The 15942-nt window shown below is 47.3% G+C and overlaps 1 protein-coding gene across 2 annotated transcripts in view; it reads right to left on the bottom strand.

Moving 5' to 3' along the window:
- The window catches only part of XPOT (exportin for tRNA), a 645960-nt gene that overhangs the window by 396732 nt on the left and 233286 nt on the right, over positions 1 to 15942 (bottom strand). For both annotated transcript variants that reach the window (XM_030215950.1, XM_030215951.1), the window contains one exon: positions 1488 to 1672. In XM_030215950.1, the coding sequence (XP_030071810.1) occupies positions 1488 to 1672 (185 nt within the window). The remainder of the gene's footprint in view (positions 1 to 1487; positions 1673 to 15942) is intronic.

The raw sequence follows: 15942 nt of genomic DNA on the forward strand, positions 1-15942 counted from the left end.
ACACACTCACTCTCTCTTCTGCAAGTGCTTCCTGAACCCACGCCCCAAACACACACACACTCATCTGACAGTGCTTGATAAACCACCCACCCACCCCCACACACACACTCACTCATCTGGCGGCGCATCCTGAACCCCCCCCACACCCCTCTTCTTCAAAGCTGTCACACCAACACCCCCCCCCCCCAAACACACACACACACTCTCTCATCTGGTAGCGCTTCCTAAAACCCATACACACACACACACACACACACACTCACTCACTCACTATCTCATCTGGCAGCGCTTCCTGAACCCCACCTACCCCCCCCCCCCCAACACACACACACACACACACACACACTCAATCTCCCACACCAGTTGCTTGGGTGCAGTGGCGGGAATCTCAAACACCAGAAAGATAGAGGGGTGGGCCTGACAACAGAGAGGGAGAGGGAGGGTGGTATCTCTGTCACACACACACTCTCTCACAGACAATGTCTTTTTGTCTCTCTCTCTCACACACTCTATGAGGCATATTTTCAAAGCACTTAGCCTTCCAAAGTTCCATAGGTTTCTATGGAACTTTGGAAGGCTAAGTGCTTTGAAAATATGCCTCTATGTCTCACAGTGTATCACATTCACTCTTTGTGTCACACAATCACTCACACACTCGCTTGGTTTCATACAACCAGTCTCACAGAGCATCTGAGTATCACACACACTCTCTCTCACGCACACACTGAATCTGTGTGAAACACAATCACAATGTGTCTCACATATGCACTTGCACACACTCTCATTCTCACACATACACTCTCTCACAGACACACTCACATCCAGACTCTCTCTCTCTCAAACACACACACACTCGCACTTTCACTCTCTCTCTCTCACACACACTCACTCTCACATACACTCTCCCAAACATACACACTCCGAGGACAACCTTGCTAGCGCCCGTTTCATATGTGTCAGAAACGGGCCTTTTTTACTAGTAAAGTAATAATTTTTAAAAACTGTGTTAAGTGTTTACTCAGGTTCCCTTTACTATTACATTTTGTTTAAAGAACAGAAATCATTCAGTGCTACATATATGCAATAATAGGAGAAATCAGGATGTGGAAATACTTTTTCACATCACTGTACAGTGCAATGCTTTGTAAGTTGGACAAAATCAACAGTACTGCATCTTGAGATTATAAGACTCTTGAAAACTTAATAGGCAAAGCAAATGTTTTGCTTAAACCAAAAATGAGAAAAAGTAAAGTTACATAAAACTAAACACAGTGAAGGTTCTTAACTTTGTACTCTTGTGGTTCCTATATCAGATACTACTCACCTATTGCCTAACCAGAGCATTCATGAAGGTGGACTCCAGTACACTCTGGAAAGAAAGCTGTGGGAGAGCATAAGGCTTATAACACAAATTAACCAACTGTAGCTTTCTAACTCCTCCTCCTATTTGCTCCATTGCCCAAGGAAAAACTCTTTAAAAAACATACCTCTCGTTGGCTATCAAAGTCAAATCTATCCAAGACACATAGGCCCCAATTACTTCAAGACACTGGCATGTCACTTCTGAATTAGTATGTTGATATGTCTGCAAGATTTGGTACCAAGACTCCACCAAATTTGGAATGCACTGCTCCCGCATGGTATCTTTTATTAAGGTATTCCGGCGAGCTTCCTATAGAATCAAAAGAGTTATTGAGCTATATGATAAATAAGAGTGATGACTGGCTTTTGCATTTACTTAGTTCCTTTCAGTGCAGTAGGATCAGAAATATTTTTAACAATACATCTCAGCATCCCCACTTCATAGGCTTCCACCTCTGGGTCTTAACCCTAAGGCGTCTTACTATGTCAAACTATATTTCAGTCTTTGTGTTTGCATATATTTTTGGAATAATGTTTTGCTATTGTCTTTAAGAACTGCTTGAGCCCTCATTTGCCAAATCTAAAGTATGCGCAAAGTTGTTTCTGAATTAAAGCTGTAATGGTGGGAATGACTGAACAATTAAAAAACATTTACAAATTGAAACTTGAATGTCAGAATACATTTCACCTTTATATGATATACTGCAAAAATCATAAAACACATCTACGCAGTTTACAATACAATAATATATAAGAGGAGCAATAGAGGAAGAAAGAATTAGCTGGAGATTTAGGTTGCAAACCTGGCATATATATATCATCATCATATTTTACAAATAACCACCATGTACTTGCTAAGAAACAATGGTGAGGAGGAAAACAAATTAACCACGCTATGAGAACATTAACACAAGACTGTCTTATATAATCACGTCTGATATAATAACATGAAGGAATTACCAAGAGGTTGTGCCAGGAGTATGATTGAACATATGGAACAAGGGAACTATAAAGAAATGATGGAATTCTAGAATAGAAAGTCTGATGGGCAACAGTATTTTTAAAGGTATCCGGTAGGACAGAGGGCACTAATGTTCAGCATACACTAAAGGGATAACCCTATTGAAACGTTTAGCATGATGGAGTAGCTTGACAGTATTGTGAATGACATGTAACCAATGGATTTGATAGAGAGGAAACCCTTAGTAAATAGAATTGCAAAAGTCCAAGCAAGATAGAACTAGAAAGTATAAGAGAAATCATAGTGCCTTAGTTGTTATCTGAAATCCAGATTTTTAAAAGTGGCCATTAATGTTGCTTTAAAACATTTAATTATTATTATTTTATACGGTCCCTTACCAGGAAAATACAAAATATATGCATCATAAAATAAAAACAGAAAATGGAATAAGTATTACAAAGTTACATGGAAACTGCCCAAACTGAAGGTAACTAAGGAATTAAGAATCAAGATGGAAAAAGATGTATCCTCAATTTTGACCAAAGACAGAAATTTAGCATTTTGTACATTTATCTAGAAGTTTATTCCAGGGCAAGGATCCCTAAAAGCAAATGTATTCAACCAGAAGTAACTTGTTTAGTGCAAGAAATAAAAAGGCCAATGCTAAAAACTGTTTAATGTTGTAAAGTAGTGATGAAAAATACATTGGAGTAAGATCATTAATGCCCTTATGCATAGGGATGTGCATATATTAGTACCCATTCAGTTCATTAGTAATTCTTAAAAATCTGAGTGCACACTAAATTGATTTAACATACAATACTTAATTCATGTTAATTGTATTATTGCATCTTAAAAACACAACACTGTTAAATTGTATTTGAAACAATCCAAAATCCATCCAAAAATCCGGAAAAATGAGAACTTTTTTTTTTTGCCTATGCACATCCTTACTTATGTGTGATAAACTTTGTATAGAGCAGAAGTACATCCCTAATTGGACACTTGGAAGAATATATCACAGAAGTGACAGACCAATAAGATAAGTTAAAAAAAAAAACCCAAAAACAGTTGTGTAGGTGTGCAGTAAAATTGTGTGAAATGAAATGGGTGGATAGCTGAACCAGGCACTCTTAACAAGTAGTTTTAAGTGGGGTCAGGTATTTGATATACCACCTTTCTGTAAGATGTTATCCTGTTCTGCCAGGTTCTCCAGACACCACAGTTTCAAAAATATATTAAATAATACAGGGGACATCATCCATAAGAGACAGTTTTGGACATGGTTTCATATCTCTATGTAGATAAATATAAAGTTCAGCTATATAAACCCTTAGTGGTTGACCAAACTATTTGAACAAGGATGAGAATGTGTCTCCAGGAGCTTCTTCCCAGGAAGGAAGGGTTAGGACAGCTGTTCTAGTTGGAGATTCGATCATTAGGCATGTAGATAGCTGGGTGGCTAGTGGGCGTGAGGATCGCCTGGTCACTTTAATGCCAGGTGCGAAGGTAGGATAGGATTTTAGATAGTGCTCGGCAGGAGCCAGCAGTCTTGGTATACATGTGGGTACCAATGACATAAGAAAATGTGGGTCAGAGGTTTTGAAAGCCAAATTTTGCTGAAATCCAAATCCTCCAGGGCAGCATTTTCAGCAGGACCTAAGAGGCAGGCAGAGCTCAAAAGTTTCAATTCATGGTTGGGATGATGGTGCAGGGAGGACGGACTTAGATTTGTTAGGAACTGGACAACATTCTGGGAAAGGAGGAGCCTGTCCAAAAGGATCGACTCTACTTTAACCAGGAGGGAACCAGGCTGCTGGGGCTAACATTTTAAAAAAGGACAAAGAGCAGCTTTTAAACTAAAATGGGGGGGGGGGGGGGGGGCGGAGAAAGCCGACAGTCGCCCAGGAGCGCATGATTCTGTGTCGAGCATCCTTAAAGGATACAGGATCTTTAGGAAATCCCAATAAAGATGTTTCAATAATGGTGAAAGAAAGCCAGGCGTGTTTAATGGGAGAACAGAGTAAAAAATGTAAATTATGCCTGTAAACTTCAAAGCAACTTGTAGATGCAAGGAAAAAAACACAATTTGAAGTGTCTATATACAAAATGCTAGAAGCACACCACAAAACAAAAGATGGGAGAGTTGGAGTATATAGTACTAAACGAAGAGGTAGATACCATAGGCATCTCAGAGACTTGGTGGAAGAAGGAAAATAAATGGGACACTTATCAGGGTACAAATTATATCGCAATGATGCAGTGGATCAATTTGGAGGGCAGTTGCACTATATGTTAAAGAAGGAATTGAGTCAAACAAAATAAATATTCTACATTAAACAGATAGCAGCGTTGAATCCCTGTGTATAGAAATTCCATGTGTAAAAAGAAAAAGTATACTGGTAGGGCTGTACTATCATCCACCAGGACAAAATGAACAGATAGATGAAAAATTTACAGACATTAGGAAAGCTGGCAAATATGGCAACATTATAATAATGGGTGATTTCAATTACCTAAATTTGTAGGGAATCTGTAGAACTCAATATCACACAATAATAATTACTTCTACATCAATTTATTCTGTATCTGGAGGTAAGCCTTTTATTGTTCAATGAAAAATAGTGGAGAAAAAGATCTCACTGTGAATCAGAGACACCCCAATTTGAAAGATGGCCGCCATTTTGTGAAAAGCAGGGAGACGGGCAGTGGTGAATTGAATTTTTGCTGTCTTGGATGTGTCTCGTTAAATTGTATTTTTTGCCCTGAAGCAGTCAAATGATAGTGAAACAGGGAACCCCTGTTGGGAGTTAGAGAAATCATCGGGACTCTGATAACATTTCCTGAAGGAGTGGCAGATTTATTGAAAGCTGCACCAAGATAAGTGCTTAAAGCGAATGATGCATACCTGTAGCAGGTGTTCTCCGAGGACAGCAGGCTGATTGTTCTCACGACTGGGTTGACGTCCACGGCAGCCCCCACCAACCGGAACAAAACTTTGCGGGCGGTCCCGCACGCAGGGCACGCCCACCGCGCATGCGCGGCCGTCTTCCCGCCCGTGCGTGACCGTTCCCGCTCAGTTGAATGACAAGCAAAATGATCAAAAACGCAACTCCAAAGGGGAGGAGGGAGGGTAGGTGAGAACAATCAGCCTGCTGTCCTCGGAGAACACGTGCTACAGGTATGTATCATTCGCTTTCTCCGAGGAAAAGCAGGCTGCTTGTTCTCACGACTGGGGTATCCCTAGCTCTCAGGCTCACTCAAAACAAGAACCCAGGTCAATTGAACCTCGCAACGGCGAGGCCATAACAGAAATTGACCTACGAAGAACAACTAACTGAGAGTGCAGCTTGGCCAGAATAAATTCGGGTCCTGGAGGGTGGAGTTGGATTTAAACCCCAAACAGATTCTGCAGCACCGACTGCCCGAACCGACTGTCGCGTCGGGTATCCTGCTGGAGGCAGTAATGTGATGTGAATGTGTGGACAGATGACCACGTCGCAGCCTTGCAAATCTCTTCAATAGTGGCTGACTTCAAGTGAGCCACCGACGCTGCCATGGCTCTGACACTATGAGCCGTGACATGACCCTCAAGAGTCAGCCCAGCCTGGGCGTAAGTGAAGGAAATGCAATCTGCTAGCCAATTGGAGATGGTGCGTTTCCCGACAGCGACCCCTTTCCTATTGGGGTCAAAAGAAATAAACAATTGGGCGGACTGTCTGTGGGGCTGTGTCCGCTCCAGATAGAAGGCCAATGCTCTCTTGCAGTCCAATGTGTGCAACTGACGTTCAGCAGGGCGGGTATGCGGTCTGGGAAAGAATGTTGGCAAGACAATTGACTGGTTAAGATGGAACTCCGACACCACCTTCGGCAGGAACTTAGGGTGAGTGTGGAGTACTACTCTGTTATGATGAAATTTAGTATACGGAGCATGAGCTACCAGGGCTTGAAGCTCACTGACCCTACGAGCTGAAGTAACTGCCACCAAGAAAATGACCTTCCAGGTCAAGTACTTCAGATGGCATGAATTCAGTGGCTCAAAAGGAGGTTTCATCAGCTGGGTGAGGACGACGTTGAGATCCCATGACACTGCAGGAGGCTTGACAGGGGGCTTTGACAAAAGCAAGCCTCTCATGAATCGAACGACTAAAGGCTCTCCAGAGATGGCTTTACCCTCTACACGATAATGGTAAGCACTAATCGCACTAAGGTGATTCCTTACTGAGTTGGTCTTGAGGCCAGACTCTGATAAGTGCAGAAGGTATTCATGCAGGTTCTGCGCAGGACAAGAACGAGGTTCTAGGGCCTTGCTCTCACACCAAACGACAAACCTCCTCCACTTGAAAAAGTAACTCTTTTTAGTGGAATCCTTCCTAGAGGCAAGCAAGACACGGGAGACACCCTCAGACAAACCCAACGAAGCGAAGTCTACGCCCTCAACATCCAGGCCGTGAGAGCCAGAGACTGAAGGTTGGGGTGCAGAAGCGCTCCGTCGTTCTGCGAAAAGAGGGTCGGAAAACACTCCAATCTCCACGGTTCTTCGGAGGACAACTCCAGAAGAAGAGGGAACCAGATCTGACGGGGCCAAAAAGGTGCTATCAGAATCATGGTGCCGTGGTCTTGCTTGAGCTTCAGTAAGGTCTTCCCCACCAAAGGTATGGGAGGATAAGCATACAGGAGGCCGGTCCCCCAATGGAGGAGAAAGGCATCCGACGCTAGCCTGCCATGTGCCTGAAGTCTGGAACAGAACAGAGGCAGCTTGTGGTTGGTCTGAGAGGCGAAAAGGTCCACCGAGGGGGTGCCCCACTCTCGGAAGATCTTGCGTACCACTCTGGAATGGAGCGACCATTCGTGCGGTTGCATGACTCTGCTCAGTATGTCGGCCAGGTATGTGGCTTGGAGAAGCATGCCGAACTGGCAGGCCCAACGCCACATCCCGAAGGCTTCCTGACACAGGGGGCGAGATCCGGTGCCCCCCTGCTTGCTGATGTAATACATTGCAACCTGATTGTCTGTCCGAATTTGGATAATTTGGCAGGACAGCCGATCTCTGAAAGCCTTCAGTGCGTTCCAGACCGCTCGGAGCTCCAGGAGGTTGATCTGAAGATCCTTTTCCTGGAGGGACCACAGTCCTTGGGTGTGAAGCCCATCGACATGAGCCCCCCAGCCCCGGAGAGACGCATCCGTCGTTAGCACTTTCGTGGGCTGTGGAATTTGGAATGGGCGCCCCAAGGTCAAATTGGTCCGAATGGTCCACCAGTGCAGTGAATTGCGGCAGCTGGTGGAGAGGCGGATGACGTCTTCTAGATTCCCGGTGGCTTGATACCACTGGGAAGCTAGGGTCCATTGAGCAGATCTCATGTGAAGACGAGCCATGGGAGTCACATGAACTGTAGAGGCCATATGACCCAGAAGTCTCAACATCTGCCGAGCTGTGATCTGCTGAGACGCTCTGGTCTGTGAAACCAGGGACAGGAGGTTGTTGGCCCTCGCTTCAGGAAGGAAAGCCTGAGCCGTCTGAGTATTCAGCAGAACTCCTATGAATTCCAGAGATTGGGCAGGCAGGAGATGGGACTTTGGGTAATTTATCACAAACCCCAGCAGCTCCAAGAGGCGAATAGTGCACTGCATGGACCGGAGAGCTCCCGCCTCCGAGGTGTTCTTGACCAGCCAATCGTCGACATACGGGAACACGTGCACTCCCAGCTTGCGTAGATAAGCCGCTACCACCACGAGACACTTCGTAAACACCCGTGGGGCAGAGGCGAGCCCAAAGGGCAGCACACAATACTGAAAGTGCCGAGTGCCCAGTCGGAATCTGAGATACTGTCTGTGAGCTGGCAGTATCAGGATGTGAGTGTATGCGTCCTTTAAATCCAGGGAACATAGCCAGTCGTTCTTCTGAATCATTGGCAGAAGGGTGCCCAAGGAAAGCATCCTGAACTTTTCTTTGACCAGGAATTTGTTCAGGCCTCTCAGGTCTAGGATGGGACGCATCCCCCCTGTTTTCTTTTCCACAAGGAAATACCTGGAATAGAATCCCTGCCCTTCCTGCCCGGGTGGTATGGGCTCGACCGCATTGGCGCTGAGAAGGGCGGAGAGTTCCTCTGCAAGTACCTGCTTGTGATGGGAGCTGAAGGATTGAGCTCCCGGAGGACAATTTGGTGGAAAGGAGGCCAAATTCAGGGCGTATCCGCACCGCACTATTTGGAGAACCCACTGGTCGGAGGTTATGAGAGGCCACCTTTGGTGAAAAAATTTTAACCTCCCCCCGACAGGCAGATCGTCCGGTACGGACACTTTGAGGGCGGCTATGTTCCCATGGATCCAGTCAAAAGCCCGTCCCCGGCTTTTGCTGTGGAGGCGCAGGGGGCTGCTTAGGCGCACACTGTTGACGGGGACAAGCGCGCTGGGACTGTCCCTGTGCCTGGCGAGGCCTTCGGGCCGGCTGGGTGTACCTACGCTTGTTATGACGTTACATGCTATCGGAAGGGATTTCCTGTTATGAGCCCAGTGTTCTAATGTGGCTGCATCTCCTGAAGAAGTTATAATGAAACACGGCCTGTGTTGAGATCTGTGGATATATATATGTATGAATGTGGAACTAAACATCGTTGTGAAGGAATTTTGATATAAGGATCCGGTGTGAGTGGAGTAATTGGCTTCAGAGGATATTGACCCACCCCGAGGATACTGTGAATTTCTTCTTCTTCTTTTGGATTTTGTTTTCTGTTTATTGATGGATAAGTGACTGATACTCATCTGTGAACTATAAGATGGAATACTTAACATTTCGTCGTCTGGAATGAAAATAAATCATCTGACTCTTAACAGATTATGAAAGTTTGAAGAACTACATCGAGTATCATAAGTATTAATACAGAACACAATCCTTGTATTAGTAGTTTGTTAAATATTTACTAGTGACTATGTTTGATTTGAATAAAGTAAGTTGTTTGTAACAATATTTAGTATTAATTTTGATAAATGGTGATTAGGTCATAATAGAGTGATAGATTGTTATAGGCGTAGGGCGCAGCCTGCCTGTCCCAGGAAAAACGTCCACCTGCTGAGGTGGATGCTGAAGGCGCCCGGTGGGAGAGCTTGTCGAGGGCGGTTTCCCGCTGATGCAGTTGGTCCACCAGCTGCTCGACCTTCTCACCAAAAATATTATCCCCCCGGCAAGGGACGTCGGTCAGTCTCTGCTGGGTGCGGTTGTCCAGGTCAGAGGCACGCAGCCATGAGAGCCTGCGCATCACTATACCTTGGGTCGCTGCACGAGATGCCACGTCACAGGTGTCATATATACCCCTGGACAGGAACTTTCTGCACGCCTTCAGCTGCCTGACCACCTCCTGAAAAGGCCTGGACTGCTCCGGCGGGAGCTTGTCAACCAGGTCCGCCAGTTGCTTCACATTATTCCGCATGTGGATGCTCGTGTAGAGCTGGTAAGACTGGATGCGGGTCATGAGCATGGAAGATTGGTAGGCCTTCCTCCCAAACGAGTCCAGAGTGCGAGACTCCCGCCCCGGGGGCGCCAAAGCGGTATCTCTCGAACTCCATGCTCTCTTGAGAGCAGAGTCCACGACCGCCGAGTCATGAGGCAGTTGGGGCCGCATTAACTCTGGGTCCGAGTGGATTCTGTATTGGGACTCTGCTTTCTTGGGGATGGTGGGATTAGATAATGGTCTCAACCAGTTCCGAAGCAGTGTCTCTTTGAGGACATTATGCAACGGCACCGTGGAGGACTCTCTAGGTGGTGATGGATAATGGAGGACCTCGAGCATCTCAGCCCTCGGCTCATCCACAGAGACCACGGGGAAGGGAATGCATATAGACATGTCCTTGACGAAGGAGGCAAAGGAGAGGCTCTCAGGTGGCGAGAGCTTTCTCTCTGGTGAAGGCGTGGGGTCGGAGAGAAGGCCCACAGACTCCTCTGAGGAGAAATATCTGGGGTCCTCCTCCTCCCCCCACGAGGCCTCTTCCTCGGTGTCGGACATGAGATCTTGCAGCTCAGTCCTCAACCGGGCCCGGCTCGACATCGAGGCACCTAGGCCTCGGTGGCGGCGTCGAGCGGTGGACTCCCGCACCGGCGGGGATGAAGCTCCCTCCATCGACGTCGACTCCACCTGCGTGGCGGTCGAGACGCGTCGGCGTCAAGGGCCTCGGCACCGGGCTAGAGCACGCCAGCGCCTCCATCAACGGCGCCGAGGGCGCAAGCACCCCCGGCGCCGGCACAGTCTGGCGCCTCAGCCCTTCCAGGATCCCCGGAAGGATGGCTCGGAGGCACTCGTCCAGGCCCGCTGTCGGGAAAGGCAAGGGGGCCGGTAGAGGTGTCGGTGCCGGAAGGTGTTCGGGGCCAGGAGACTGCACCAAAGTGCTAGCACCCTGCCGTGGCGGTACCTCTACTACAGAGGGGGACCTCTCCTCTCGACGCTGCCGCTTCCTCGGCGTTGACTCATCTCTGGCGCCGGGAGCCAGATGCGTTGTGGGCGACTGATGACGGTGCTTCTTCGCCTTTTTGCGGTGCCCATCATCGGCGCTCGGTGGGACTGACGAGGAAGAAGTAGATTTATTTTTATTTTGTTTTTTTTTGTTACATTTGTACCCCGCGCTTTCCCACTCATGGCAGGCTCAATGCGGCTTACATGGGGCAATCGGGTCCGACAGGGTTCGGTCCCGAGGGCCCTGGGTAAAGGGAGTGACCGGGGCTGATTGCCCGCGCGGCCTCTCACCCCTGCCGTCTCCGGAGGACCGGCGGGACCTGTACTCCTGGGGTCGATGCCATCGGTGCCGATTTCGTAGACATCGATATCGGTACCGAAGAACCGGCCGTCGATACCGATGCCGTCGAAGTCGTGGGGCCGGCGCAAGTTCCAAAAAGACGGTCCCGAAGAACTTGCCTCGCTACTTGTGTCCGTTTCCGGAGACCGAGACACAAGGTACACGACTTGGTATCGTGCTCTGGCCCGAGGCACTGGAGGCACCAAGCGTGAGTGTCGGTCTGCGAGATATGCCGGCCGCACTGACCACACTTTTTAAATCCACTCGGGACCTTCGAGGACATCGACGGAAAAATCGCGTCGGCGAAGTCAAAGTCGTCGATGGTGGCGGTAAAATTCACACCTCGAAAATAAATCGACCGCGACGCCCTCGCTAAGAGACGAGGGAAACAAAGTTCAGCGTTTTTTTTTTTTTAAACTAAAAATAGAAAACGCGAACAAGGAAAAGGAAGAAAAGAAGAAAATTTGCGCGAAACGCGATCCGGTTTCTGGGGCTGACAGAGAGAGAGAGACGAACAAGGCTCTCTCCAGCGCGGAAAAGAAAGAACTGAGCGGGAACGGTCGCGCACGGGCGGGAAGACGGCCGCGCATGCGCGGTGGGCGTGCCCTGCGTGCGGGACCGCCCGCAAACTTTTGTTCCGGTTGGTGGGGGCTGCCGTGGACGTCAACCCAGTCGTGAGAACAAGCAGCCTGCTTCTCCTTGGAGAATTCTAAATATATCAGCTATAAAGAAGTTTAAAGTCTCTTCTTATTTCTGTATCGTGGAGAGGTATTATATACATACTAGTAAGAAAGGCCCGTTTCTGAGGCCAATGAAACAGGTGCTAGCAAGGCGCTTTCGTTACCAACCCCCTCCCCTTGTTGCTGGACTTACCCTCCATGCTTGAGGGTGTTCGTGGGCGCCGCGCCTCGCCCCGCCTCGCAGAGAGTGGCTGGCTGGCTCCCTCGCTGCGTGTGACCTACAGCCTGCCTGCCTCACACTCCCTCCATTCGTCCTCACGTAGATCGATGTATGCCCCGTCCTCGCGTCAAATGTGATGACGTCAAGAGCGCAGCAATGCGATTGGTGAAGTGTCATTGCTCCGCCCTCGACGTCATCACGTTTGACGCGAGGGCGGGGCAAACAGCAATGGGAATAAATTCCAATCTCTGCTGCCTCACAAACCGGAAGTTGCAGCTTCATTAGAACGTTGAGGTAGGGAATTATGTGCGGAAGGGGTGTGGCTGCGGGGGCGGGTCTATCAGTAAGAGTGAGTGGTACCTGAGTGACAGTGAGTGGCGAGTGGTGACAGCCTAAGTGCAGGGCTCCAGTGTTTCCCTGCCACAGAGTGAGCTTCAGAATGTTTGAGGTGAGAATTATTTATATAGATAATATATAGTGGAGTTTTTTAGACTAATGATTAAAAGGAGCCCTCTTCGCAAATGAAGGTATATCCTTCAAATTGGGGTGTCTCTGATTCACACTGAGGTCTTTTTCTCCACTATTTTTCATTGAACAATATAAGACGTACCTCCAGACACAGAATAAATTGATGTAGAAGTAATTATTATTGTGTGATTTCAATTACCCCAATATTGACTTGATAAATGTTAGATCTGGGAGCACTAGGGTGGTAAAATTCTTAAATATAATAAACGACTGCTTCTTGGAGCTATTTTAGATTTAATCCTTCATGGAATGCAAGGCACCTCTCATTTAGACTACTGCAATCTGCTTCTTGCTGGCCTCCCACTTAGTCACCTCTCCCCTCTCCAGTCGGTTCAAAACTCTGCTGCCCGTCTCGTCTTCCGCCAAGGTCGCTTTACTCATACTACCCCTCTCCTCAAGACCCTTCACTGGCTCCCTATCCGTTTTCGCATCCTGTTTAAACTTCTTCTACTAACCTATAAATGTACTCACTCTGCTGCTCCCCAGTATCTCTCCACACTCGTCCTTCCCTACACCCCTTCCCGTGCACTCCGCTCCATGGATAAATCCTTCTTATCTGTTCCCTTCTCCACTACTGCCAACTCCAGACTTCGCGCCTTCTGTCTTGCTGCACCCTACGCCTGGAATAAACTTCCTGAGCCCCTACGTCTTGCCCCATCCTTGGCCACCTTTAAATCTAGACTGAAAGCCCACCTCTTTAACATTGCTTTTGACTCGTAACACTTGTAACCACTCGCCTCCACCTACCCTCCTCTCTTCCTTCCCGTTCACATTAATTGATTTGATTTGCTTACTTTATTTATTTATTTTTTGTCTATTAGATTGTAAGCTCTTTGAGCAGGGACTGTCTTTCTTCTATGTTTGTGCAGCGCTGCGCACGCCTTGTAGCGCTATAGAAATGCTAAATAGTAGTAGTAGTAGTAGTAGCATGGTATGAGAGGCAATGGTTTTGGATTCATTGGGAAATAGTTACCATAACATGATCAAATTTGACCTATCTGGAGTGAAGTCACTAGGGAATCTACTGTAGCAGCATTTAATTTTCAAAAGGGCGCTATGACAAATGAAGAAAATGGTTAAAATGAAGCAAAAAGGGTTGGCTGGAAAAGTTAGGACATGAAAGCAGGCATAAATTTTGTTTAAAAATATCACTGTGGAAGCCCAGATCAGATGTATTCCACATATTAACAAAGATGGAAAGAAGAGCAACCACAGCCAGCATGGTTAGAAGGTGACGTGAAAAAGGCTATTAGAGCCAACAGAGCATCCTTGAAAGAATGGAAAAAGGATCTGAATGAGGAAAATAAGAAGCAACATGTCAAGCTAGATGCAAAGCACTGATTAAAAAAAAAACTAAAAGAGAATATGAAGAAAAACTTACCACGTGAGACGGAAGTGACGTCACCAACCAGTATGGCTGCATGAGAGCTAAGCTCCCGCTCCCACGCGATAAAAACCAGCGCTCAAACCATCTTAAACTGCGAAATAGAACGGGCAGAGCGATAGAAGTGATCCCCGAGCTGCACGTGCTTGGAGAACCTATGAGTCAGCGTCAATCAGGAACAACCCTAGCGCGTTTTGCCTTCCAGAGTAGAACGGAGAACCGCGGAAACAAAATGGCAGAGGCGGGGAAAACATCAGAACCGCCAGAGCCGGCGGAGCTTCGCCCGGCAGCTGTAGCACCTACCCAACCCGATGCCATGAGCACAATGATGGAGATTCCACAGGAGCTGAAAAGCTGGTTGCAGGAAATCATCTCTAGCCTGCAATTGCTGAGGTCTGACGTGGCGATGCTCGGGTCCGACCTCAGGGGGCGAGATCTGCGAGTTGGGCGCCAGGCTTGAGGAGATGGACGGCCAGCTAGAGAACCAAAGCGAGGCACTGGGGTTGGTGGACCAGCAGCTGACTGAAGTACGAGCGGAACAACAGCTGCAGATGGACAAGCTTGAGGACTTAGAAAATAGGGGCCGCCGGAACAACCTCAGGTTCCGGGGCCTGCCAGAGACTCCCACATATTTGGACTGCGAGGAGGTGATCCAAAAAATAGTGGTGGAGCTCTTGAGCAAAGAGGGCGCTCCTATAAAAGCTGAAGAAGTCCAGCTAGAGAGGGCTCATAGGGCGCTGGGCTCACCACAGAATAATGCTCCAAAATACATTATAGTCTGTTTCACGAGCTACAAGCTGAAGGAAAGGGATTTAAAAGCATCGCACCAGGATCATACATTTACATGGGATACCTATAAGATCGAAGTCTATCAGGACCTGGCAGCGGCAACGCTGAGACAGTGCGGTGAACTAAAGCCCTTCACAAAGCTACTGAGAGAAATGAATATTCAATACCGGTGGCGGCACCCGTTCACCCTGGTGTTCTATAAGGAGGGCAAACCACATCAAGTAAAGTCCTTAGAAGAGGTGAGAGTGGTGTACCCGGAAGTGGTAGCAGATAAAGACCTAGCGGATTCCCGCGGACCACGACAGAATGTGACACAGGCGCTCCCCCCGAAATGGAGACTAGTGGGCAAAGGGACCAAACGCCTACAACGCCAACAATCCGCCACTAGAGTCACCTGAGCGCAAGAACAACTGGGAGGAGAGCTTGCCCAGTTTGGCTAAGACTAAGGCCACTTGAAATGACAAGAGACTCAGACTCTTATATATACTAAAGGACTAAGAAAAAGATGGTTTGGTTAAACTTGTTGAAGTTACATGTTGGGGTATGTGGTAAGCGGTCACAATCTCACCTTCGCCTTAAACGGTGCCTAGTGGTAAAGGGGGAAGGGAGGAGCCTCTAGGTAGGAGAAGGGAAGGCAGGAGATTATTACCGTGAATAACCACAACAAGCATAAGGGGGGGGGGCATACTGAAATCAAATATAATGGATGATATCAAATGGCTGACCCTGAATGTTAAAGGTTTAAAAACACCTAGGAAGAGACAACTGCTATTTCGCGAGCTGTGCCGCTTTCGAGTGGACATAGCTGATACAGGAGACTCACCTTAAACATAAATATGAGCGCCTTTGCTCACAAAGACAATATCCCTCTATATTTTTTGCATCAAGTTCAGGTGAGACTAAGAGTAAGGGGGTGCTAATAGCCCTATGAAATTCTAAACCGTGGGAAGTGAAAAAAATAGTTCGGGATAGGGGAAGAAGATATCTGATAATACCCCTATCCTTGGCAGGTAAAACCTACACTATAGTTAACATATATGGGCCTAATGTTACCCAAGGGGAATTCTACCAAGAAATTGACTGACAGATTACTCAGAATGTGGAGGGCTCCCTGATCATAGGGGGGGATTTTAATGTTACAATACAACCACATTTAGACAACTCCTCCAACTCCTCCAATAAGGTACAATATGCTACACAAAATAGGCGACAATTGCAAACCTTGATGCAGTGT

The sequence above is a fragment of the Microcaecilia unicolor genome, chromosome 10, assembly GCF_901765095.1.
Source record: "Microcaecilia unicolor chromosome 10, aMicUni1.1, whole genome shotgun sequence".
In the NCBI taxonomy this organism is placed as follows: Eukaryota; Metazoa; Chordata; class Amphibia; order Gymnophiona; family Siphonopidae; genus Microcaecilia; species Microcaecilia unicolor.